The sequence below is a fragment of the Scyliorhinus torazame genome, chromosome 15, assembly GCF_047496885.1.
Source record: "Scyliorhinus torazame isolate Kashiwa2021f chromosome 15, sScyTor2.1, whole genome shotgun sequence".
Lineage (NCBI taxonomy): Eukaryota > Metazoa > Chordata > Chondrichthyes > Carcharhiniformes > Scyliorhinidae > Scyliorhinus > Scyliorhinus torazame.
Genome location: NC_092721.1, coordinates 136,958,004 through 136,985,931, shown reverse-complemented (window position 1 = coordinate 136,985,931; position 27,928 = coordinate 136,958,004). Strand labels below are relative to the sequence as shown.

General features: G+C 45.8%; 1 protein-coding gene across 4 annotated transcripts in view; it reads right to left on the bottom strand.

Annotated features, from left to right (window-relative positions):
* The window catches only part of LOC140391844 (probable ribonuclease ZC3H12C), a 138,817-nt gene that overhangs the window by 42,445 nt on the left and 68,444 nt on the right, over window positions 1–27,928 (bottom strand). For all 4 annotated transcript variants that reach the window (XM_072476799.1, XM_072476798.1, XM_072476797.1 and 1 more), the window contains one exon: window positions 14,173–14,927. In XM_072476799.1, the coding sequence (XP_072332900.1) occupies window positions 14,173–14,858 (686 nt within the window). In that variant the 5' untranslated portion in view covers window positions 14,859–14,927. The remainder of the gene's footprint in view (window positions 1–14,172; window positions 14,928–27,928) is intronic.

Genomic DNA, 27,928 nt, shown 5'->3' with positions numbered 1-27,928 from the left:
CCACCTTATTCCGGATGCTCCTGGCATTGAAGAAGACACACTTTAAACCACCTTCCTGCCTGCTGGTACACTCCTGCAACTTTGAAACCCTACTCATGACCTCACTACTCTCAACCTCCTGTATACTAGAGCTACAATTCAGGTTCCCAAGCCCCTGCTGAACTAGTTTAAACCCTCCCGAAGAGCATTAGAAAATTTACCCGCCAGAATATTGGTACCCCTCTGGTCCAGGTGTAGACCATCCCGTTTGTAGAGGTCCCACCGACCCCAGAATGAGCCCCAATTATCCAGAAATCTGAAACCCTCCCTCCTGCACCATCCCTGTAGCCACGTGTTCAACTCCTCTCTCTCCCTATTCCTCATCTCGCTATCAGGTGGCACAGGTAACAACCCAGAGATAATAACTCTGTTTGTCCTAGATCTAAGTTTCCACCCTAGCTCCCTGAATTCCTGCCTTACATCCCCATCCCTTTTCCTACCTATGACGTTGGTACCTATGTGGACCACAACTTGGGGCTGCTCCCCCTCCCCCTCAAGGATCCTGAAAACACGATCCGAGACATCACGCACCCTGGCACCTGGGAGGCAACACACCAACCGTGAGTCTCTCTCGTTCCCACAGAATCTCCTATCTATCCCCCTAGTCTCCAATGACTAATGCTCTACTCCTCTCCCACCTTCCCTTCTGCGCAACAGGGACAGACTCTGTGCCAGAGACCTGTACCCCATGGCTTAACCCTGGTAAGTCGCCCCCCCCCCCAACAGTATCCAAAGCGGTATACTTGTTACTAAGGGGAATGGCCACAGGGGATCCCTGTACTGACTGCTCCCTCCAAGCCCCTCTCAACGTCACCTATCTATCTTTATTCTTCGGAGTAACTACATCCCTGAAGCTTCTATCTATGGCCAACTCTGCCTCCCGAATGATCCGAAGTTCATCCAACTCCAGTTCCCTAACGCGGTTTCTGAGGAGCTGGAGATGGGTGCACTTCCCACAGATGAAATCAGCAGGGACACTGACGGCGTCCCTCACCTCAAACATTCTACAGGAGGAACATTGCACTACCTTCCCTGTCATCCCCTCCAGATAAAAAAAAAGAAAAAGAAAGAGCTTACCTGTTATTCACTCCCCTTCTCAGCAAGCACTCACTCAGCAACCTCTGCGCCCCGCACGATAACACCTGAGGGAAAATAAAATAAAAACTACTTACCAGTCACCAGCCAATCCCTTACCTGCAGACTGTGACGTCACGGTTCAACTTTCCACTTCTACCTGCCCTCAAGCCTTCCTCTTGATCCTTACAGCGGTTGTTAGTTTTTTGGTTAGAGGAGGGGGTAGGGAGGGAAACACTGAAGTGGTGTTTCGGGTTTAAGTGTCACTTGACAACAGCTCCTCCACAAACCACCTCCAAGTTAGGGTGAGCACACGGACGTATGCAAATTTCCCCTGAAACGGCCAATCAGCAGCTCCGCTCTACTGTCCTCTGCTGGATGCTTGTCTTCACTTGTAGGAGGGGGTAGGGAGGGAAACACTGAAGAAGTGTTTCCGGTTTAAGTGTCACTTGCCAACAGCTCCTCCACAAACCACAGGACTGAGATGAGGAAAAACCTCTTCACCCAAAGGGTAGTGAACAGATGGCTGTGGAAGCTGAAGTTACTCAATGTGATCAGGAGAGATTTTTTAAAAAGTATCTTAATGCCGCCAAGGGGTACGGGGAGAAAAGTAGGAATGTGGCAGCGAGATAGAGGATCAACCATGATCATATTGAATGGCAGAGCAGGCTTGAAGGGCCAAATGGGCTATTTCTGCCCCTAGTTTCTGTGTTTGCATGGTAGCACAGTGGTTACCACTGTCGCTTCCCAGCTCCAGGATCCCAGATTTGATTCCCAGCTTGGGTCACTGTGCGGAGTCTACATGTTTTCCCTGTGTCTGCGTGGGTTTCCTCCGGGTGCTCCGATTTTCTCCCAAAAGTCCTGAAAGACGTGTTGTTAGGCAATTTGGACATTCTGAATTCTCTGTGTATCGAACAGGTGGCGGAATGTGGCGACTAGGGGTTTTTCCACAGTAACTTCATTGCAGTGTTAATGTAAGCCTACTTGTGACAATAAACACTATTGTTAATTACTTTCCACAGTTACCTCATGCATCTCCAAACCTGTACCTTTAACTCTCTGCCTATTTATAATACTTCCACAGTCTTATAAAACACTATAATCCCAATTCCTTTTTATTCCTATTATATCCCCTTCACCATTCATAAGCATTTGTATCTGCCCTATAATTGTAGGAATTCTTACCCCCACTCTTTCTTATTTTCCCCCAAACTCCCTTATTTCTGCTCTATTTAATCCCGGTGATTACATTTGATCATAAAACCAAACTGTATGCAGAGCTTCCTTGTCCCTGAAACAAAAACAAAAAATGCTGAAAATAGTCAACAGGTCAATATCTGATAGAGAGAAAAACAGAGTTAATATTTCAGGTCTGTGACCTTCCATCAGAACGGAGGAAAGTTAGATGTTGAACAAGTGAAGAATGACAAGGGATTGTCGGGTAGAGAGGAACAAAAGAGGTCATGATAGGGTGGAAGGCAGGAGAAATTAGATAACAAAAGGTTGCATGATTCAAAAGCCAAAGTGAGTGGTAATGGATAAAGAAAAGAAACAAAGGATATGTCTGGATGAGGTGTGAACAGCTGGTTAGCAACCATCTGAATGCAAAGTAAAGGGATTAAGAAAGAAACAAAATAAAAACCAAAGCAGCAAAAAACACAAACAAAATAGGAACAGAGGTTATGATCTGAAATTATTGAACCATCCCCGGTTCCATCATGTAATCATAAGAATTTATAACCTCTTTCACAACACCTTCCCTCACACTACGTTTTAAGCATTTCATCTGCTTTGTCCGAAACACCCTAGCTAGCACCAATCACTGGAAATATTCCAATCACATATAATTAGACAGCTATCTTTTAAATCCATTCAATTCCTCAAACTCCGTTTGCAAAGCTCTTTATATCTCTGGTTCCAACTATACTTTTCCAGTATTTTCTCCATCTAATTATGCCCCTTAAACTTGCAACTGAACAGTTCATAAATGACCATAACTATAGAAACTGCAAAGAAGTATACCGACAACTGAACAACCAAGAACACTACAGACAGTTACCCGCAGATCCGACCAAGGAACACATCCGCCAACTTAACAGAACGATTAAGACCTTGGATCCAGGTCTTCAGAGCACCCTACGTGCTCTCATCCCATGTACTCCCCGCATTGGAGATCTCTACTGCCTCCCGAAAATACACAAGGCCAACACACCAGGCCGTCCTACCTTTCAGGCAATGGGATCATGTGTGAGAACCTCTCTGGCTACATCGAGGGCATCTTGAAACCCATCGTACAAGGTACGCCCAGCTTCTGTCGCGACACAACGGACTTCCTACAGAAACTCAACACCCATGGACCAGTTGAACTAGGAACATTCCTCGTCACAATGGACGTCTTGGCACTCTATACCAGCATCGCCCATGACGACGGCATTGCTGCAACTGCCTCAGTACTCAACACCGACAACTGCCAATCTCCAGATGCAATTCTGCAACTCATCCGCTTCATTCTGGATCACAACGTCTTCACCTTCGACAACAAGTTCTTCATCCAGACGCACGGAACAGCCATGGGGACCAAATTCGCACCCCAATACGCCAACATCTTCATGCACAAGTTTGAACAAGACCTACTCACCGCACAGGACCTTCAACCGACGTTATACACCAGATACATCGATGACATTTTTTTCCTTTGGACCCACGGCGAAGAATCACTGAAAAGACTACACAATGACATCAATAAGTTCCATCCAACCATCAGACTCACCATGGACTACTCTCCAAAATCAGTTGCATTCTTGGACACACTCGTCTCCATCAAGGACGGTCACCTCAGCACTTCGCTTTACCGCAAACCCACGGATAAACTCACAATGTTCCACTTCTCCAGCTTCCACCCTAAACACATTAAAGAAGCCATCCCCTATGGACAAGCTCTCCGTATATACAGGATCTGCTCAGACGAGGAGGAGCGTAACAGACATCTACAGACGTTGAAAGATGCCCTCCTACGAACGGGATATGGCGCTCGACTCACCGATCGACAGTTCCAACGCGCCACAGCAAAAGACCGCACCAACCTCCTCAGAAGACAAACATGGGACACAATCGACAGAATACCCTTCGTCGTCCAGTACTTTCCCGGAGTGGAGAAACTACAACATCTTCTTCACAGCCTTCAACACGCCATCGATGAAGATGAACATCTTGCCAAGGTCATCCCCACACCCCCACTACTTGCCTTCAAACAACCGCGCAACCTCAAACAAACCATTGTTTGCAGCAAACTACCCAGCCTTCAGAACAGTGACCACGACACCACACAACCCTGCCATGGCAATCTCTGCAAGACGTGCCAGATCATCGACATGGATACCACCATTACACGTGAGAATACCACCCACCAGGTACGCGGTACATACTCGTGCGACTCGGCCAATGTTGTCTACCTCATATGCTGCAGGAAAGCGAGACCATGCAGACGCTGCGACAACGAATGAATGGACATCGCGCGACAATCACCAGACAGGAATGTTCCCTTCCAGTCGGGGAACACTTCAGCAGTCAAGGGCATTCAGCCTCTGATCTCCGGGTAAGCGTTCTCCAAGGCGGCCTTCAGGCCGCGCAACAACGCAGAATCGCCGAGCAGAAGCTTATAGCCAAGTTCCGCACACGAGTGCGACCTCAACCGGGACCTGGGATTCATGTCGCATTACATTCATCCCCACCATCTGGCCTGCAAAGTCCTACCAACTGTCCTGGCTTGACACAATTCACACCTCTTTAACCTGGGGTTACCCCTTCTCTGGATCTGTAAAGATTTAATCACCTGCCAATGCTCGCATTCCAAGCATTGTCTGGCATTTTTGAATCTGTCTATATATATATGTTTCTGGAACAGACCTCTTCATTCACCTGAGGAAGGAGCAGCGCTCCGAAAGCTAGTGACATCGAAACAAACCTGTTGGACTTTAACCTGGTGTTGTAAGACTTCTTACTGTGCTCACCCCAGTCCAACGCCGGCATCTCCACAACAGAAACAATGCCACAGGAAAATCCACCCTGAGGCACTCCAAGACCCTGATACGAGAGCCTTAGTCAGCCAGCACCTCACTGCCCACCTGCCAACTTCCGGTGACTCAGATGCAGAGTGTCCATAGCACCTGGTCTGCCTTCAAGGCCTCCATAATCAGCACCTACCAAGAAATGCTTGGTCACTAAACCAGGAAACACCCAACTTGATAGCAAGAAAGCAGCTGTACAGGCAGTTTAAGCAAAAAAAAAACAATGACCTAAAGAACAGATGGTGGGTGGAGGAAGTGCTGGAGATCCAGCAGTTAGCCAACAACCATGATGCGGGAGGTTTCTTTAGCGCAGTCAAGGCCACCTACAGCCCAAGGCCACACAACACTGTTAGCCGTGAACGGAGAGGTGCTTATCAAGAACAGTGGGGCGGTCAGTGCCCGCTAGAAGGAACACTTTGAAGACCTCTCTAACAGAGGCTCTGCCTTTAAACATGTGTCCTGAACTCCATCCTGCAGCACGATACTCGTCACCATCTCATCACAACCCCAACACAGCAGAAGCGGAAAAAGCAACCACAAATAAAGAACAACAAGGCATTAAGAGCAGATGGAATCCCCACAAAAACAGTAAATCATGGCAGAGATGTGCAAATACATGTCCTCATTTCCCTTAACTGGAAGGAGAACATGCCAGGAGATCTCAGACGCTGTAAGCGTGACTATCTTCAAGAAAGATGATAAGCAATTATCAAAGAATTTCCCCGTTATCGACAACAGGGAAGGTGATCGCAAGAGTCTTCCTTAATTGCTTTCTCCCTGTGGCTGAAGAATTCTTCCCGCTAAGGGGCACAAGAAATATTACCTTCAACGTGTTGCAATGACAAGAAAAATGCAGGAAACTGCACAAATGCTTGTATATGGCCTTCCTTGACCTCAAAAGGCCTTAAACGCCATCAACCATGAGGATTACAGAGCATCCTCCTCAGTTTTGGTTGCCCCCAAAGGTTTGTCACCAACCTCCGCAAGCTCCATGATGACATGATCCTGGCCAATGGATCCAGCACAGGCCCAATTCACGCTCGAACTGAGGTCAAGTAAGGCTGTGTCATTGCATCAACTGCCTTCTCGATCCTCTTTGCTGCAATGCTCCATCTCACCCGCAGCAAGCTCCCTGCTGAAGTGGAGTTAAACTACAGAACAAATGAGAACGTATTCGACCTCCCGTCATCTACAGGCCAGATGCAAGGTTGTCCCATCCTCTGGTCACTGAACTACAGTATACAGACAATGTTCGCATCTACGCATACTCTTAAAGGCGGAGCTCCAAGCCATTATCAATCAGGGGTACAAGAGCATGGGCCTTATACTAAACATCAGGAAGACAATGTTCTCTACCAACCTTCCCCCACCACACAGCACTGGCCTCGGATCAAAGTCCATGAAGCCTTGAACAACATGGACCACTTTCCATACTCAAGAGCCTTATTATCAAAAAGGACAGATATTAACGACGTGGTTCAACACTGCCTTCAGTGTGTTGGTACAGCCTTTGGTTGCATGAGGAAGAGTGTGTTAAGCCTAGGACCTCAGACCCAGCACCATGCACTAGCGATACATGCCATCCTATATGGCTCAAGACGTGAGCCAACTACAGCAGGCACCTCAAAACCCGAGCAGAGAGGAGGGATTTTCCAAATCTGTTTCCAGGATTTGGGCGTCACTGGCTAGGCGAGCATTTATTAACCATCCCCAACTGCTCTCTAAGATGGTGGTGTGTTGCCTTCTTTAAACTAGTACAGTCCCTTGATGTAGGTACACCCACAATGCTGTTAGAGATGGAGCTCCAGGATTTTGATTCAGCGACAGCGAAGACGTGGCCATATATTTCCAAGTCAGGATGGTGAGTGGTTTGGAGGGGGATTTTCAGGTGGTGGTGTTCCCACAAGTCTGCTGCTCTTGTCCTTTTAGATAGTGGTGGCCATGGGTTTGGAAGGTGCTTCCTTAGGAGCCTTGGTACATTCCTGCAGTGCATTTTGTAGATGATACACACTCTTGCCATTGTGCATCAGTGGTGGAGGGAGTGCCAATCAAGCAGGCTGCTTATTTCTGTATGGTGTCAAGCTTTTTGAGTGTTATTGGAGCTGCATTCAGCCAGGCAAGTGTATTCCATTGCACTCCTAACTTGTGCCTTGTGGATGGTGGCCAGGCTTTGGGAGTCGGGGAGTGAATTACTCATCATAGAATCCCTGGCTGCTGACCTGCTCTTGTAGCTACAGTATTCATAATGGCTAGTCCAGTTCAGGTTCTGGTCAATGGTAAACCCCAGGATGTTGTTAGTGGGGATTCAGCGATGGCAATTCCATTGTCAAGGAGAGATGGTTAGATTCTCTCTTGTTAGAGGTATTCATTGCCTGGCACTTGTGGCATCAACTCTACTTGCCACTTGTCAGTCCAAGCCTGGACATTGTGTAGGTCTTGCTACATTTGGACATGGACTGTTACTGAATAGTGTTGAACATATGCAATCGTCACTTTTGACCTTATGCTGGAAGGTAGGTCACTGATGAAGCAGCTGAAGATGGCTCGGCCTAGGACATTATCCTGAGGAACTCCTGCAGTAATATCCTGGAACTGAGGTGATTGATCTCCAACCACCAAATCTATCTTCTTCTATGCCAGGTATGACTCCAACCAGAGGAGGGTTTTCCCTTCAGTTCCCATTGACTCCAGCTTTGCTCGGACTCTAGTCAAATGCTATTGTGATGACAAGGACAGTCACACTCATCCCATCTCTGGAATTCAGCTCTTTTGTGCATGTTTGAACCAAGGCTGAAATGAGGTCAGGTGCCCAGTTACCCTGGCAGAACCCAAGCGAGCCTCAGTGACCAGATTATTGCTAAGCAAGTGTCATGTGATAGCACTGTTGGTGGCCCCTTCCACCACTTATGATTGAATATAACCTGATGGGGTCATAATTAACCAGGTTGGATTTGTCCTGTTTTTTGGTGTACAGGTTTATGCTGTTGGTCTGGAGTAGCTCTAAAATAAGAATAGAAGTAAGAAAACATGAAGGTAATGCAGACAACGTGATGCATCAGGAATGGAGAAAGTTACCTGGACATTTTGTTCCCGGAGCAAGACACGCAGGTTATGGTCTTCTGATTTGGTCAGTGGTCAGAGACGGGAGGGTGTGACTGCAAGTGAGGCTGGTAAGGGGATCAAGAAGGTAGAAATGGAGGAGCCTCAGAACTTGCAATTGTCCAATAGGTTCAAAGTGCTTGCAGATTCTGGGGATGAAAGCAAGGCTGCTGGGTGAAAGAGCAAATTGGCCATGGCACCATGGTACAGGTAGCCATTCAAGTGGCAAGGGTTAATAGGAATGTTGTAGTAGTAGTAGCATGGGATAGTAGAGTCGGGGGGGGGCGGTGCCAGAGTTTTCTGCAGTTGAGAGTGTGGGTCTAGACAGCTGTGTTGCCTGCCTAGTGGCATGGTTCGGATCATTTGCTCAGGGCTGGAGAATCCAGTTGTCAAAGCTGGCACCAATGACGTAGGGACTGGGGAAGAAGTTCTGCTTGAGGACTATGAGCCGCCAGGGGCCAAAGAAAAAAGCAAAACCTCAAAAGCTAATAATCTCTGGAGTATGACCTGAGACACAAGCAAATTGTAAAGGGTCAGCAAACATGATTATAGAGGTGAATGCGCGGATCAAAGACGGGTGTAGATAAAATGGTTTTCATCATGGGGCACTTAACCTGAACTATGCTGAGACCGATGTCCTGGTTAGTTGCGTATCTAAGGCGATAGAGAGGGCTTTAAACTAAATAATGGGGTGGGGTGGGGTGGGGTAGTGATTTGGGTAAGAGTGGAAGGAACAGAGTGCAAACTTAAGAGAGCACCAATAGATAAAGCCAGAGATTGTAGATAAGGCCAAAGATTATAATCATGGTAAAAACATAAAGTTAAAGACGTTGTAAATGAATGCAGGCATCATTTGTAACAAAATTATGGACTGCTAGCACAGATGGAAATAAATATGTACGACCCGATAGCCATCACAAAGACACGGTTACAGGATGGTCAAGGCTGGGACCGGAATATTAAAGGATATTTTACATTTTGAAAATATAGGAAGCTTGGAAAAGATAGTGTAATAGCTCTGTTAATGAAGAGTGTCATTAATACAGTGGTGGGAGATGACCTTAAGCTCTAAGAACAAGATGATGGGCAGAATTCTTCAAAGCCCCTACCAGCAGGTTTGATGGCAGATATGGCGGGAGGCCAAGAAACCTGTTTCACGCCAGCGTGAATTTAAAGTGGGATCTTCGTCCGGTGCCTTGCATGAGCCTCATTTGCATCCCGGTGATGGGATTCAGATGAAGACCTAGCCCTCATGCCAAATTCCTCATGGTACCAGCGGGAAACACATTCGGAACAACATGGCATGGAGATGTCAGGACGCAGCCAAACTATGCCTGAGCCGGTCTCTGGAGGTGAGGGTGAAGGGCACCCATAACACCCCGGATTAATACAGTAGTGAATCAGGGGTGCATCTTCAGATGGACTTTCCAGATTTGATGTCCTGGAGAAGGTCCATCTTCCAGCCTCAGAATGTTCCAGGAGATCCAGCTTTGTTCTCAGGTGGTCCATTTTTGGGTCTGTGTTCTAGGAAACTTACCTTCATTTTCAGGAGGTCCACCTTCTTTCTTCAATGGTGGGTTAGTGATATTTTTCCTCTTTTCAATATGGCGCCCATATATGACGGCAGACTATGTGCCTTCCAGACCTGCCCCGCCACTGAATATGGTGTGAAATGCCTGGATGCATAATTAATAATGTTGGAGCCTGAAGAATTGGTGCATTTTCTCACCGGCCACTGCAGCGGGAAACTCTCCCCATTTCTGCACACCCCAGGGCACTTTGTCTCATAACAGGACAATTCCACCCATAGAAACAGTTTGGGTAGAGGGAAATAGGAAAGGTATGAGGTCACTTGTGGGAGCAGTTTAAAGCAGTTTGGAGAGATAAATAGGAAAGATAAGAGGTCACTTTTGGGAGCAGTTTAATCTAGACCTGGTAATGAGCAATGAGACAGGATTAATCAATAACTTCATTGTAAAGGAACTTTTTGGTGACAGTGATAATAACATGATATTATTTAATGGTTCCGTTTGAAGGGGTGTGGTTCTAAGACTAGAGCTTTAAACTTGAATAAAGGTTAAACGGGTATGAAAATAGATCTAGCTGAAGTGAACTGGGAAACTAGTTTTCAAGGTAGGACAGTAGAGAAGCAGTGACAGAGTTTAAGGAGATATTTAATAATTCCAAAAGATTTATCCAGGTAAGAAAGAGACTTTTTGAGAAGGATGCACCGCCCATGGCTGAATAAAGTAGTTTAGGCTTGTATCAAATTGAAAGAAATACTGTACAAATCTGTAAGAATTGTGGTAAGTCAGAAGATTGGTGAGATTTTAAGAACCTGCAAGAATAACTAAATGAAGGAGAAAGTTGAGAATGAGAGAAAGCGAGTTAGTAACGCAAAAAACACTTGGAGAATTTCTTCAAATATTTAAATAGAAAAAGAGAAATGAAAGTGAGTATTGGTGCTCTATAGAACGAGTCTGGGGAATTGATAATGGAAAACAAAGAAATGGGCATTGACAGGTATTTTGGCTGGAATTTTCCAGCGTTCACGGCAGTGGGATCCTCCGGTCCTGCTGACGGCATGCCCCTGCCGGGGGCTTCCCGGTGGCGAGAGGTGCATTCAATGAGAAACCTCATTGACAATGCCGAGACCAGAAGATCCCGCCAGTGGCCAATGGCGGGCAGCCTCTGCTGTTGTGCATAAAATCCCGCCCTTTGTGTCTGTCATCACTGTAGAGGACTTAGAAAACTTCCCAAAGATACTTGAAAGTCGAAGGTGAACGGGAGGGAGGAATTTAAAATAATCACCATCACTGGGGAAAAGGCGCTAGGAATAATATTAAACTCAAAGCTGACAAGTCCCCAGGACCAGATGGCCTGCATACTAGGGTCTTAAAAGAAGTGGCTGCAGAGATAGTAGATGCACTGGTTATAATCTTCCAAACTTTCTTGGTTTCTGGAAGGGTCTCAGTGAATTAGAAAATAGCAAATGTAACACCTTTATTCAAGTAAGATGGGAAACAAAGCAGAAAACTACAAGCCAGTTAGCCTTACATCTGACATAGGGAAATTGCTAGAATACATTATTAAAGAGGATACTTAGAAAATCATAATATGAACAGGCAGAGTCAGCGTGATTTTGTGAAAGGTAAATCTCATTTAACTAATTTGTTTGGAGCTTTTCAAAGAGGTAACAATCAAGATCAGTAAAGGGGAACCTATAGATGTGGTATACTGGATTTCCAAAAGGCAATTGATACGGTGCTACATCAAAAGTTACTTAAGCAACTTACTCTGCAAAATAAGAGCTCATGGTGTAGGGGTAACATATGAGCATGGATTGAGGATTGGTTAGCTAACAGGAAACAGAGAGCAGGGATAAATAGGTCTTTTTCGGGCTGACAACTTAACTAGTGAGTGCCACAGGGATCAGTGCTGGGGCCTTAACTATTTACAATCTACATCAATTATTTGGATGAAGGGGCAGAACGTATGTAGCTAAATATGCCAATTACACCAAAATAAGTAGGAAAGTAAGTTTTCAAGAGGAGGTACAGAGGGAATATAGACAGGTTAAGTGAGTGGGCAAAAAAATTGTCACATTAGAAAATGTGAACTTGTTCACTTTGGCAGGAAGAATGGAAAAGTAGTATACAATTTAAATGAAGAGAGATTGCAGAACTCAGTGGTACACAAGGATCTGGATGACTTGGGACACGTGTAAAAAAAAAATCCAGATTCAGCAACTGTTTCGGAAGGTAAATGCAATATTGGTATGTATTGCAAAGGGAATGGAATGTAAAAGTAGGAAAGATTTACTGCAGATGTACAGGGCATTAATGAGACCATATCTGAACTAGTGTATAGTTTTGGTTTCCTGACTTGAAAAATGATAGTACAGTGGTTAGCACTATTGCTTAACAGCTCCAGGGTCCCAGGTTCTATTCCCGGCCCTGGTCACTGTCTGTGCGGAGTCTGCACATTCTCCCTGTGTCTGCGTGGGTTTCCTCTGGGTGCTCCGGTTTCCTCCCACAGTCCAAAGATGTGCGGCTTAGGTGGATTGGCCATGCTAAATTGCCCTTAGTGTCCAAAAAGGTTAAGTGGGGTAACTGGGATAGGGTGGAGACGTGAGCTTGAGTAGGGTGCTCTTTCCAAGGGCCGGTGCAGACTCCATGAGCCGAATGGCCTCCTTCTGCACTGTAAATTCTATGATTCTATGTATTAGAAAGAGTACAGAGAAGGCTGACTCGATTCATTTCAGGGATGAAAAGCTTGTACTATGAAGGAAAGGTTGAACAGGTTGAGCCTTATACCTATTGGAAGTAGAAAAATGAGAGGTGATCATATTGATACATACAAGATACTGTGGGCACTTGACAGGGTAAATACTAGGAGGATGTTGCCATTCATAGGAAGACGAGAAGCAGGGAACACAGTTTAAGAGGTCTTCCTTTTAAGGCTGAGATGAGGCGAATTATTTTCTCGGAGAGTCATTACTACGTGGAATTCTCTTCCCCAAAGAGTAGTGGAGGTTGGGTCATTGAATTTATTCAAGATAGAGTTTGATAACTTTTTTGACACACTGGGAAGTGAAGGATTATTGGGTCAGATAGAAAAGTGGGGTTGAATCCACAACCAGAGGAATAAATAACTTGCTCAAAATTGTTAATTTCTAATGTAAGAATTTGCCAAATTACGCTATCCCTCCTGGTTTCCCCAAGAAATAAGTCAGTAATTTTGCGATTTCAGTATTCATGAGTCTACCTGTGGGTTATCGTATACTTTTATTCCCCAAAACAAAACAATTTTATAGTATAATTTAGAGTTTATTAATCTCATGTAACTAGTTATTTTCTCATATCATCAGCTTAAAAAATAGACTACTGGGTAGATTTTTCTGGTTTTTGACAACTGGGTCGGCCTTTTTGGAAGCGAGTGGTCAGGTGTAGATAGTTTTATTGCACGTATGTAAAATGTGAAATTCATTGCTGTTGCTTCAATTAAAAGCCAGCCCTTTGTATTTAATCACCATAACTGTTGTGATGCAAACATTTCAAAAGAGCATGGCATTTTGCAACAATTCGAGAAAGAAGCTTGTTTGATGAATTTCAGTTTCTGCTATTGCACTCGATCACTATTTTTCACTGTCAAGTCAAATAAAACTTTTAAACTTTTATTGAAATGTTTTCCTCCCTTCAAAATCTATTCTTGCAGACCTGAAAAAATATATACCAACAGATAGAAAATTCATAATAATATAGCCAAAATACTATTACAGTAACAAAATCACAGTCCGGAAATTAATTACGGAGAGAAACAAAGATTTTAAAAACATTAATTCTGCTAACATGATCAACTCGGTGGTCTTTTAAAAAATGCCAACTTAAATCTTTTCTAGTCTATGTTTATATATTGTAATTAATTTAAAATTGTTGTATTACCTTCTTTCCCTAGCTCCATCTTTCCCTGACTCCCACTGCCTATTTGGTAAGTAACAGAAGAGTTGGAAGAGCTTTGATAAATAGAAACATCTTTATAGCTTAAAAAAGTACCACTCAAACATCCTGGTTATCTCACTAATGCAACCCGTTCATGTAATGATCTTTTAAAAAACAGGAAAGGCTGCTAATGAACATGTAGAATTAGATGCCTATCTTTGGTTATCATTAGTCATATTAGTCACTTGTGGAATGGCTTGAAATAAGCTTTTGTTGGTAGCCGAATGCTCTACTTCCCTCTGCTGCCTCACCATCACCCCTCACAATAAACCATATTTTGCATTAAACCAACGTGGGCAGAAAATCCAAAGCTCTAGTTGGCAGTTCTATGTCCAAGAGCTGGAGCAATCAACGGAGAGAGGGATAGGGAAACATGCAATTTTCCCACTTACCTCATTGCCACATTACTACCATCAATGACCACAGGCTTTAGATTATCACCATCATCCACCAATTCTTCTACAGGAGAATCGGATCTTTGAGAATCTGTTGAAGTTGTATCACGTGGAGTCATGGTTCCAGGGTTACTTGTGACACAGGAAGCATCAGAATCAAGTTTGTTCCCCAACTTAACAAGTTCACCTAGTATATCATTAGGAAGGGCATCTGTTCCTAATTTAGTCAGGACAAGCTGTACCTGTTCTTCGGAATATCCTAATTTCAGTGCAAACTCCATTTTGGTTTGGTAGTCTTTGTCTTCATCAGCGGGTCTTAAATCTTCTTTTGGTTTTGTTTCAGCATCTATTTTAAAATCCTGTAGAACCTCATTGCATTTTAATAGATTTGATTCCAAACCAGGTGACCTACAAAGTTGTCGGTGAGCTTTACTTAAAGGACCAGTCTCTAACATGGCAATTCCCAAATGCTCCAATTCACAGTCTGAATCCGAGTTGTCGGTGTCTTGCACTAACCACTCCCTAACATTCTCTGTACTAGAGTACCCTTTATCCATTGCTGGTTTTTCCACCATTGACCAAGATGTTATCACGTTTAGCGGTCTGTCAGTGCTTTCCACATTGAGATGTAGCAGTCCCAGAACAATGTTGTTCTCATGCACAGAGTGATCATTCAAGCCCATGAATTTGTTGCATGTATGTGGAGTCAATCCTGGAGTTGTGCGTGTTTGGATACACAACAGGCTGTGTTTCTAGATGGTGGAAAGCAAAAAGAATTTCAAAATGGTTGTTTGTTACCTCAAAAAAGTAGAGCTAACCAAATCATTCAAGACCAATTAGGAACAAGTTTTCTGCAACGACTGTTTCTATTTTCTCCATTACATTTCCTTCATCAAAGTACCAAGTGTAGAGAGCAAAATGACATTCCTATGGAGAAGGCAGGCAGAGTAGAAAATCAGGATCTTTGCCTTTGCATCAGCCCTGGATTTTCAACGGGGCTGTGCTTAATGTTCAGGAACAGGCTGGCAGTGCTGCACCACTGCACACCCCATCTTAAGAGCATTACCTTCCCACCCTAGAAATTTAGATGCATTGCCCCATTGATGGAAACCACTGTTGTGTAACTTTAAAGGCTGGATAAAAACGCAAGCCTAAAGAAGCACAGCAATTGTTGTAGCTTTAAAAACTTGGTGGATTAACATTTTGTTGCTGTTTTTGGTGCCATCATTGCACTATTGTTCATTTTGATTGCACCTACCATTCCTTGCTTTCAAGGCAGTCGCCTATTCCATCCAAGCACCATGCAACTAAACATGTCTAATTTCAAACTTTGCCATTAATAGGATATTTAGGTACTGTACTGCATTAAGAAACGCTGGTTTATTCCTGGTCCTGCTCAGAGAATCCTGACCTCTGCGCTCTTAGTGCAAATGTGAAGACACTAGCACCATGTTAATAAGGGGATGGCGGAAAATGCAGCAAAATTGCTTCTGTATGCTAGCATAACAAAATATGCCACTAGCTCTGCATATACACCCTTAGCAGAATTTCAAATCCAGGGATGGGTGGGATTTTCCACGCAACTCGCTGCGTGTTTCGCGGTGGAGGAGGCGGCCTGCCACTGGCCGGCGGCGGGATTTTCTGGTCCTACCATTGTCAACGGGGTTTCCTGTTGAATGCACCCCTCGCCGCCGGGAAAATTCCAGTCTATGTTTTGATACAATTGACATTAGATTAGGGAAAACCTGGAAGGTTGTGTTGACAGATTCGTGAAACTCGGTGGCATAAATCCACCTCAACTAACATTTCTGAAGACAGTTCTTTCAAGGTTTGGCCCATGAAATCCATCAGTAAATGAAATCATGGCCTTCAATTAGAAAGTATTCTTGTCTACTGATAGTGAGAAAATCATTTTTAGGGTACATTTATATTGCGGCTGCAACATCTTCGTAAAGAGGTTTCTTTTGGATCTCCTTAGTAGTTCGTAAAAAATGACAAAAAAAATCCTTCCCATGGTTTCAGAACATTGACCTTTTAAACAAGCTTTAAGGAAATTTAAATTTGACTGTCACCACAGATGTACAATTATTTTCTAAGATAATATTTGTAAATGAAAAATATGTATTATACTGCCTGGCTGGACCATTACTGCAGCTTTCATTCTCAGATCAGTAACTGCCTTTATTCGAAAAGCAATACAGATTACAACTTTAACAGAGAACCTAATTTTGTGCACTTTTTAAGACAAGCTTTGCAATAAGAGATTATATCTGAAATGCAAAGGTAAAACTAAACAAATTTAGTGTGAATACAAGTAAAATCTAACCAGTGCACACTTTGGTCCCAAATTAAATAAAAATGTTAGGATATGCCTGTGAAGCACTGTGGGACATATTTTATATTATAAACAAATTAGGCGTGGTACAATACAAATGCAAGCTGTTGCTGTAGAATGATAGACCCCTTTGTTCTTTTGATAAATGTCCCTTTTACTATAACACTATTAACCTATTGGAACACAAGCAAGTAATACTTTCAGTATCTTAAAACTAAAATCACAAAATTAGAGTGCACCAATTTGCAATAGGGGAAGGCTCTCAAAACCCCCAAACGAAAGCAACAAAACTTGTAAGGCAGATTGTACTGCTGATCCTCCAAATACTTAAAAAATAGCATGGTTAAAAAAAAAAGGCAATTATAACCTAACACACAGGGCCAACGTACCCAGCAGTATTTTCTTTTAAGAGAATAGTCATTTAGCGACCCTAGTTTCTTATACTTGAATGATCACATAGATTTAAAAGCATTTCTTCTGCACGATTAACATAAATATCCCACAGCAACATGTTAGTTCCTCTCACCTTGCCAAATTCCTAAAGTCCGTGGTCACTTGATCTTTAAATTGGGCTGATCAAGAATGACTCAGTATTCACAATGCATTTTGGGTGCACACAAATTACAATTCATGCTACTTCATCTCAAATACTAAGTGAAATTCTAAGCACAAGTGCTACAAGATTGCAGGGTTGCAAATTACATGTGCAGATGATTCAAATTTGCAATAATTAGATGAAATATTTTCAGCCTATGTCATAAATCAACAAGAGGTGCTCTTGTGGACTTTTCATCATGAAATTACAATGGTCAAATAAAAACTAGATTTAACAATGTGCATTAATATAGATTATTTAAGTAGCTTCAACACCAAGATGAAATAGGAGATAATAGGAGTGGTAAATGAAAGCTTAATCAAAGAAGTGTTGTCTCCACTGTGGGTGCAATCAACAATCTGGGCACAAACTGTGCTGCTTTTCAAAGTGTTGAAACAAAGATTTACAGCACAAGTCATCATGTCTGTGGTGGCCAAAAAAGAGCCATCCAGCCTAATCAAAGCTTCCGGCTCTTGGTCCGTAGCACCTCAATTGCATATCCAAGTGTTTTTAGATGTTGTGAAATTTTCTGCCTTTACCAGCTTTTCAGACAGTGAATTCCAGGTACAACCACCCGTGATGAAAAAATTACTCACTCAGTTTCCCTTTAATCATTGTGTCAGTTACTTTAAATCAGGTTATTGACTTCTCTATGAAGGGAAACAGATCCTTACTATCGCTATCTAGGTCCCTCAAAAATGTGTACACCTCAATTAAACAACCCAACCTTTCCAATCTTTCCTCAGCTAAAGTTTTTTTGGCAACACTTGTAAATCTCTTCTGTACCCTCTCTAATATAATCCCATTCTTTCCGTAATGTGGCGACCCTCTTTGTTACCTCAAAAAATTAAATCAAGTTAGTCAGACCTTCCCTTAACAAATCCATGGTCTGACTATCCTTATTTAATCTATCCTACTAAATGGCAATTTATATAATCTCAGAATTTCCAATTATTTGCCCATCACCGACCAAGGTTAGGCTTACTGGTCTGTAGTTATTAGGCTATCCCTTCCTCCTTGTACAAACAAACAATGGTACAACATTCGCAGTCCTTGAGAATGAATTGGAAAATGTTGGCTAGAACTTCTGCTATTTCTTTGCTTGACAGCTAAGGCCTGACGAATTTTCCACTTAAGGATACTAAACACCTTGGGCGGGATTCTCCCAATGGGAGTCTAAGTGCCGACACCGGAGTAAAAACCGGAGTGTTTCACTCCGGCGTCGACGCCCGTTCCCAGACCCCTATTCTCCGCCCTCTGTGGGGCTAGCAGGGGCGTCGCGCGATTTACAGGGGCGCGACGTCAGCGACGCGCGCCTTGGGTCCCGAGCATGCACAGTTGGGCCGGCGCCAACTAGCGCATGCGCGGTAGCCGTCCTCCCCCAGGCCGCCCCGCACAAAAATGGCCGATCGATACAGGCTTGCCCACGGAAGAAACGAGGCCCGCCGACAGAGGCCAGCCCGCCGATCGGTGGGTCCCGATCGTGGGCCAGGCCACTCTGGAGGGCCTCCCCGGTGTTGGAACACCCCTCCCTCCCCCACAGGCCGCTCCCAGCCCTTGAAGCCCCAGGTCCCGCCTGCTGATAGCAGATTAGAATTTCGGCGTCCACTCGGCCTGTCCGGGCCGGAGAATCGGCGCTCGCTGATTGCGGCGATTCTCTGAGCGACAAGGCGCGATTCGCGCGGCGCTGGTTTCGGGGGGGGGGGGGGGGAAGAGGGGAAGAATCGCGTGCGGGGGTCAGGGCGGCGTGGCGCGATTCTCCCACCCGGCGGGGAGGGGGGAGAATACCGGCCCTTAAATTTCCATACACTATACATTTGTCTTATCCGCATATTTTATATTCCTCAGCTACCGTGTCAACTCCACCACTTAATGTTCCTTTTTTGCTTCTGAATTTAACACATATGGCCTCATTTGATGGACCTTCTAGCACATCATCCCTTCTCACGGTTATAACTGTTTCTTTAAGCAATATTCATAGAATTTACAGTGCAGGAGGAGGCCATTCGGCCCATCGAGTCTGCACCAACCCTTGAAAAGACCACCCTATCCAAGCCCACACCTCCACCCTATCCCCGTAACCCCACCCAACCTTTTTGGATACCTAGGCAATTTAGCATTGCCAATCTACCTAACCTGCACATCTTTGGACTGTGGGAAGAAACCGGAGAACCCAGAGGAAACCCATGCAGACACGGGGAGGACGTGCAGACTCCACACAAACAGTGATCCAAGCCTAGATCAAACCTGGAACAGTGAAGCTACATTGCTAACCACTGTGCTACCATGGCACCAATATTGTGACTCTTTCCTTTTTTAAATTCTATCCGTTTGCAATCACTCACTGACATAATAGAGACCTTCATTGTTTTTAAAGAACCATATGAGCATATAACTTGGGAGTTGGAGTAGGCCACTCAGCCCCTTGAGCTTGCTCCGTCAATTAATAAGATTTTGGCTGATCGGATAGTAACTGCAACTCCACATTCAATGAAGAGAGCAGGAGAACATGGGTGGAGTAGAAGCAAGCATACTTTAAAATGAGGTGTCACCTGGTGAAGCTACATTACAGGACTACTTGTGTGCCAAACTGCATAAACAGCAAGCGATTGAGTGAGCCATGGGATTCCACAACCAACGGATCAAATCTAAGCTCTGCAGTCCTGCAACCTCCAGTAATGAATGGTGGTGGACAATCAAACTCACTGGAGGAGGCAGCTCCAGAAATATACCCGCCTTCAATGATGAGGGTGCTTAGCACATTTGTGCTAAAGATAAGGCTGATGCATCTTCAGCCAGAAATGCCAAATGGATGACCATCTTGGCCTCCTCCGGAGGTTCCCAGGATCACTGATACCAGTCTTCAGCCAACTTGTTTCACTCCATGTGATATCCAGAAAGAGCTGAAAGCATTGGATATTGCAAAGCTATGGGCCCTGACAATATATCAGATATATTACTGAAGACCTGGGCTCTAGCACATACTATGCCCCTTCGCCTAGCTGTTCCAGCGCAGCTACAACACTGGCATCTACCCAGTAAATGTGGAAAATTGCCCAGGTATGTCCTATACACAAAAAGCAAGACAATCCAACCTAGCCAATTATAGCCCCATCAGTCTACTTTTGATAACCAGTAAGGTGATGGAAGGGGGACATCAACAGTGCTGTCAAGCGAAGCTTGAAAATACCTGTTGACTGCTGCTCAATTTGGGTCCTGCCGGGGGCATTCAGTTCCTGATCTCATTAAGAGCCTTGGTTCAAAAATGATAGAAGAGCTGAACTCCAGGGGTGAGGTGAGAGTGACTGCCCTTGACATCAAGGCAGCATTCGACTGAATGCGCATCAACGAGCTCTAGCAAAATTGGAAGCAATGGGGAAACTTCTCCACTGGTTGAAATCATACCTAGCACGAAGGAAGATGATTATAGTTGTTAGAGGTCAATCATCCGAGTTCCAGGGCACTACGAGAGGAGTTCCTCAAGGTACGATCCTAGGCTCAACAATCTCCAGCTGCTTCATCAATGGCCTTCCTTCCATTGCAAGGTCATGAGTGTGGACGTTCAATGATCACTCCACGACTTCTGATGGCGGCCATGGTGTGAGTGTTTGCACATTTGGCAGCTCCTGCTCAAGGCTGTTTTTTTGGACCTTTTCCCCGTTTGTAAGGTGGCTGTTTTTGTGGAAAAAGGGTGCCGTGGTGACTGGAGAGAAGTTTGACTCCACTGGTGGGGCTTGTGGATGGATCCACGGACAGAAGTGGGTGGAGAAGAAGGGAGCAGTTGGAGCAAGAGAATCTTCGTACAACACAGGTCAAGATGGCGGAGGGTAAAGGGTCTGCCTTGCCTGCCCAATGGGCGACGGAGCACCTGGTGGACTTCTCAAATTAGAAATTTAGCTGACAGAGGAGGGAGGCCCAGGAGGACATAGCAAAGGCGGTGGAACCGTTAAAAGCGAGAATGAACCTCGTGAAACAGAGGCTGGAGTCTCAGGCTATTCGGAAAGTGGAGGAGGCGGTGGGGGAGCACGAGGCACAGCTCACCTCGTTCGTGGCTGAAATGGGTCTGATGTGAGACACCCAGAAGCGGTTAAAGGAGAAGGTGGAGGACCTAGAGAACCGCTCCCAGAGACAGAATCTAAAAATCGTGGGGATACCTGAAGGCATCGAGGGAGCGGGCGCTGGCACATATGTAGCCAAGATGCTGGAGAAGTTGATGGAAGAGGGGGGCCTTTGACCGGCCCCTGGAGGTAGACAGAGCGCACAGGGTGCTGATGACGAAGCCGCAGGAAAATGAGCTGCCGAGGGCGATGGTGGTGCGTCTTCACTGGTTCCTGGACAAGGAGAAGATATTGAGATGGGCCAGGCAGACGAGGAGATGCACCTGGGAGGGGAGTGAGCTTCGGGTGTACCAGGACCTGGGTGCGGACCTGGCGAAGAGGAGAGCTGGATTTAATCAGGTGAAAGTTGCCGTCTTTAAAAAGGTGGCATGGGTCGGCGGCTGGCCTAAGAAGGGGTATGGTTGATCGGCAGGGGAGGAGGGGCGGGGTGGAATGTGAGGGGGCTGAATGGGGCTGTTAAACGGTCGTGTGTTTTCACAGACTTGAGAAGCTTGAAGACGGAAGTGGTCTTTTTACAAGAAACACATAAAGATCGGGGATAAGACAAGGCTAAGGAAAGGGTGGGGAGGGCAAGTCTTCCATTCGGGATTAGACATGAAGACGAGGGGTAAATAAACAGGTGGCGTTTGAGGTGGAGAATATAGTAGCAGAAGGTTTGTGATGGTGAGTATGAAGCTGGAGGGGATGCCAGTGGTCCTGGTAAACGTTTATGCCCCAAATTGGGACGATGTGGAGTTCACGAGGCGGATGCTGGGGATGATCCCGGACCTGGAGTCGCACCAGTTGATAACAAGTGGGGGAGATTTTAACAGTCATTGATCTTGGGTTGGCCCGTTCGAGCCCGAGGTCATGGAGGGTGTCGGCGGTGGCGAAGAAGCTGAGGGGTTCATGGAACACATGGTGGGATTGGGGGGGGATGGTGTGAACCAGTGGAGGTTTGAGAGGCCGAGGACGAAGGGGGTTCCGTACTTCACCCATGTGCACAGGATGTACTCGCAAATCAATTACTTTGTGGTGAATAAGAGTCTGCGGATGGGGTGGAGTTAAATGATACAGGTGAGGTCTCGACCGTCACGCTGTGGGAGGTGCTCAAGGCAGTGGTTGGGGGGGGGGGGGGGGGGGGGGGGGGGAGTTCATATTATTCAGGGTGCATAGGGAGGAGTAGGAGCAAGTAGAGATGGCAAGGTTGGTGGACGAGATTCTGCGGGTGGACAGGAAGTATTCGAAGGCCCCGGAGGCAGGATTGCTGAAAGAGAGGCAGAAGCTTCAGGTGGAGTTCGAGCTAGTGTCCACGGGGAAGGCAGTCGGGCAGTTGCAGAGAGCCAGAGGGGCAGTGTATGAGTACGGGGAGAAGGCTAGCTAGTAGGATGCTGGCCCACCAACTCAGGAGCAGGAGGCGGGGAGGGAGATTGGAAGGGTGAAGGATGGGATGGGCTTAGTGGTATTGGACCCGGTGGGGGTGAACAGTGTATTTGAGGAGTTTCACAAGAGGCTTTATGAATCGGAGTCCCATGGGGGCGATGCAGGCAGGGAAGGCTCTGGGCTAAAATGGCTTCCCGGTAGAATTTGATAAAAAGTTTTTGGGTGACCTGGGGCCCCGACTTGTAATGGCATTCAATTAGGCAAGGGAGGAGGAGGAGGAGCTGCCCCCACATTATCGCAGGCCTCAATTTCTTTAATTTTGAAGAAGGATGGGTGGCACGGTGCACAGTGGTTAGCACTGCTTCCTCAGCTCCAGGGTCCCGGGTTCAATTCGGCCTTGGTTGACTGTCTGCGTGGAGTTTTCACTTCCTCCCATTGTCTGCGTGAGTTTCCTTCGGGTGCCCGGTTGCCTTCCACAGTCCAAAGATGTGGTTAAGTGGATTGGCCACGCTAAATTTCCCCTTAGTGTCCAAAATAAGGTTCGATGGGGATCCTGGGTTAAGGGGTGGAGGTGTAGGCTTAAGTAGGGTGCTCTTTCCAAGGGCCGGTGAAGACTCGATAGGCCGAATGGCCTCCTTCTGCACTGTAAATTCTATGAAATCTATGATAAGGACCCGGAGCAGTGAGAGTCCTACCGCCCGATATCACTGCTGAATGTAGACGCCAAGTTGTTGGCAAAGATCTTGGCCTCACGGATTGAGGACTGTGTACCGGGGTGATAGGGGAAGACCAGAGACATCTGTCGGCTAATGTTAGGCGTCTGTTCAATGTTATGATGCCCTCGGAGGGATGGAATGTGGAGGTCGCTATGGACGTGGAGAAGGCCTTTGGTCGGGTAGAATGGGAATATTTGTGGGTGGTACTGGGGCGGTTCGGGTTTGTGGATTGGGTCCGGTTGTTGTATCGGTGCCGGCAGCGAGTACAAGGACGAACCAGGTGAGTTTGGGTATTTTAGGCTGCATCTTGGGACGAGGAGTGATGCCCTCTCCCGCCGTTGCTCTTTGCCTTGGCGATAGAGCCACTGGCAATGGCACTTTGAGCGTCATGGGGTTGGAAAGGGATAGTGCGGGGGGGGGGGGGTTGGAGCACATGGTTTCGGTATTTGCGGACGATCTGTTGCTTTATATACCGGACCCATTGGAAAGTATTGGAGGGATCATGGACATTTTGGTGGAATTCGGCCGGTTCTCTGGGTATAAGTCTGGGGAAGAGTGAAGTCCTTCTGATCCAGGTGAGGGGGGGCAGGAGAGGAGGTTGGGCAAGCTGCCATTTAAGGTAGTGCGGGCGAGTTTCAGGTATCTGGGTATCCAGGTGGTGTGGGGTTGGGAGCAGCTACATAAATTGAATCTGGCGCGGTTGGTGGAGCAGATGAAGGGGGATTTTGAGAGGTGGGACCTGCTCCTGTTGTCGTGTGCAGTCCGTGAAGATGACGGTACACCGGAGGTTTCTATTTGTGTTCCAGAACCTTCCTATTTTTATTCTAAAGGCCTTCTTTTGGATGATTAATGCATTAATCATGGGGTTTGTGCGGGCGGGGAAAGCCCCCACTGGTGAAGAAGGTGCTGTTGGAGCGGCGACGGCAGGGGGGGGGGGGGATGTTGGCCTTGTGAAATTTGATGAACTACTACTGGGCAGTAAATATAACCATGGTCAGGAAGTGGGTAGTGGGGGAAGGGTCGGCATGGGAGCGGATGGAAGCAGCCTCTTGCAAGGACACTAGTTTGGGGGCATTAATGAAATATTGACGGCGCCTCTGCCGTTCTCACCGGCCAGGTACTCACTCCACAAGTCTGGCAGTGGCGGCGGCCCCGAGGGTGGAAGATGCCTCGCATTGGGCTCTGATTTGCGGGAATGTGTTTGTGTTGGCTGGGGGGGGGGGAGCGTTTTGGAGACCTATTCATGGGGGGCGGCTTCCCAAGCTTGGAGGGACTGGTAGAGGAATGGGTTCCGGTGCAAAATTGTGTGAGGAAACAGGTGCCGTCCTTTCGTGATCTGTCGCCTCCGAGGTTGCACGACAAGGTGGTGTCGAAAACGGGTTGGTGAGGGCAGGGTATCGGAGATTTACAAAGAAATAATGGACTGGGAGAGCGCCCCAATAGGTGAAGTTAAGCGGATGTGGGAGGAAGAGCTGGGGAGGGTGTTGGAGGCTGGGTTATTGGAGGAGGCTCTGTGGAGGGTGAATTCATCCTTTTTGCGTGCTAGGTCGCCTAATTCAATTTAAAGTAGTCCCCAGGACGTATATGACGGTGGCCAGGATGAATAGGTTTTATGAGGGGGTGAAGGATAGGTGTGGGTGGTGCGTGGGTGGGCCCGCGAACCATGAGCACATATTTTGGGCTTGTCCGAAGCTGGAGGGATTTTGGCGGGGGTTCGCTGATGTGATGCCTGAGGTGCTGAGGGTGAAGGTGGGTGGTCCCGAGTCCAGAAGAGGGTTTTTTTCAAGTGTTGGATTACCCTGGAGTCCATGGGGCGAGAGAGGTCGATGTTGTGGCCTTTGCCTCTCTGGTAGCCCAGAGACGGATGCTGTTGGAATGGAGAGACATGGGGCTGCCGAAACCGGGGGTGCAGGTGAGCAACCTCGCAACATTCCTTAGGTTGGAAAAAATCAAGTTCGCCTTGAGAAGGACTGTGGAGGGGTATGCCCGAAGATGGAAATCATTATCGACTTTAAGGATAATTAAGAAGTGGGCACAAAGGTGTCAAGCAATGGCCCTTTCCAACAAGAGAGAATCTAACCATCTCCCTATGATAATCAATGGCATTGACGAATATGATATAAAATAGTTACTTTAAATATATTAGTTACAGTCATGTAGATGTAGGCCGGTCTAATTCATGTTAGTTCACAGACAAAGGATTTCAGAGAGCATGGCAAGGAAGGGGGAGGGGTGTCTAGTGAATGAGGAGAAAAGGATGTTGTGTAACAAGAGGCCAGGGGAAGGAATGAGAAGTGAGCCAATTAGGATGTATGGCCAGGTCAGGAGGGGTATAGGATGACCTATGGGAATAGTGTATGTGAAACCTGATGCCATTTGAATGTATTTGTAAAGATTTCTTTGTTTCCAACAGCACTCGATTCTGGCGACCTAGGAGACTGCTTGTGTTCTGGGTTTTTGTGAAACGAGTCAGACTTGCAAGTCGAATAAAAATAACTAATGCTATGCCTACAAATCCATCTCGAGTTTTATTGAGGCCAGACTGACGGGTAAAGAAATTTAATGTTTTGTCATTTGGTGCTGAAACCGGGGATTTCTCAAGACGGTTCTGACCAACCGCGAAATCAGAATTAGACTGATTTTGGACAAGGAAAGTAGAAAAGGGCCCACAATGTATAGCTGGAAAATGACCGCGCATTGATTTTTCCCCTCTTCTTATGGTCTGATTAGTCTGGTCACTCGCGGTTGGTACGGAAAGATCGTCTCGATGAAATCAAAGGTCAGTCTGGTGATTAGAAATTTAACTGATAGGATTTCAGGATTCCATAATTGATGATTTGATTTTCGGTTAGTTTTGGAATTAATGGGACATCAAAATGATGGTTTAATTGCATGTGTGAGTGATGATTCGGTTTTGGGTTAGTTTTGGAATTAATGGGACATCAAAATGATGGTTTAATTCCATGTGTGAGTGTTTTTGGAGAACTGATGGGACCTCAGGATGAGGGTTTAGTTCAATGAGTGTTTTTAAATCTATAGTTGATTAAGCTAAAATTGTATCCTTGGACTGTAGTGGCGAGAAACGTTAAATTTTAAAACAAACTGGATGCTGCATGTTAGTTAAAGCAGAAGTCTCTCAAAGGGTTAACAGCAGCTTGAGATAACAGGCAGCTTGTGGTGTAATTGGATACCTTTCTTTCGAGTCAGTGAAACTCCAGCAAAGTTACGTTTTGAATTAATTAAAGGAAACCAGTGGATTTCTCCACCTCTTTGATAAAAGTTTATTATTTTAGCAAGCAATTGATTGAAATTGCCAGAATCTTTAGTTTGAATTACTTGAAATAATGTTTAGCTCATTTTATTTGTGAATTAATAGAAACTTAAAGAAACTCACTGACATCATTTTAAAAAGTGTAAATCTGGACATGACAGTTGATTTTGCTCCGGTATAAATCACCGCCCTAGAATCTTGGCTTTAGAAAATTGGACCAGATTGGCTAGAGTTTCGACTGCACCAGGAGCATTGTCTGCACTAATTCCGGAACCACCAGAGTATCATAATTTATATCCAGTCACTGCCCCCCAGATTCAAATCATGCCAGCCTCTCCAGCCCCTTCGGTTGATAGCTTGGGTCCTATTTTACCATCTTCACTGTCTGTTAGAGAAGGGGAGCTCTGTTCCACAAGCCCAGTTAGCTCTGGGACCCGATCTTGGACAATGAGAGAGGGGCCTGATCCTATCGAGAAATAATCACGCATACCACCTAGATCCCTTCAGACCGATATGGTAGGACAGAAAAGTACGAGAACAAAGAAAGAGGATGGGGATGGTTCTGAGGAGCTGGAGCTCCCCCTAGTGACAGGGAAGGACGTCGAAGTTTTGAAAGAGCTAGAGGAATCAGCCAGAGCGCCCCCTAGTGAGACTCTGAGACAGTTGCCGATTCGGAAAATACCAAACCCTGATGCTGTGACGGTGGCGGCCCAGCCCACGATAGACGTTTATTTCCCATGGAGACCCAGTGAGATGATGGCTATTATGGCTGCAATCCCAGACAGGAAGAAATCTCCTGCTGCTTTCGTGGATTATCTAAGAACTACCATCTCAGTTTATCAAGCTGATTCTAGGGACCTCTGGGCCCTAGTCCAGCAGGTTTTAACCCCAGCAGAGTACCGCAATCATCTCAATCACTTGAATTAGGCTAGTCACGCTGCACTCCAGCAAGCCCATGCTTTGGACAATGATAGACGGGCACAAATTCTGAATGCGTTGAATGTCACATTTCAAAAGCCCATAAACATTTCTGCTATCTTAGACCTCAAACCTAAAAAGACTGAAGAGCCAGAGGAATTTCTGGAACGTTTTAATAAAATCTACCATGGGCAGTCAGGTGACTTGCCATACCAAAATGGTCAGAATTCCCCATAATATTGTGCTAGGTTAATGCATTGCCTACCACCTTCCGTGGCTACTGCCGTGAAATGTAATAACATGAATTGGACAGAGAACGACCCTTCTCAAATGGCCAGGGCAGTCAGATTTTATTGGAGGGAGGGTGTAGACCAGGAAGCAGGCTCAGTTACAAAGATTAAGACTGATTATGTAATGAAAAAGGATGATCTGAGACCC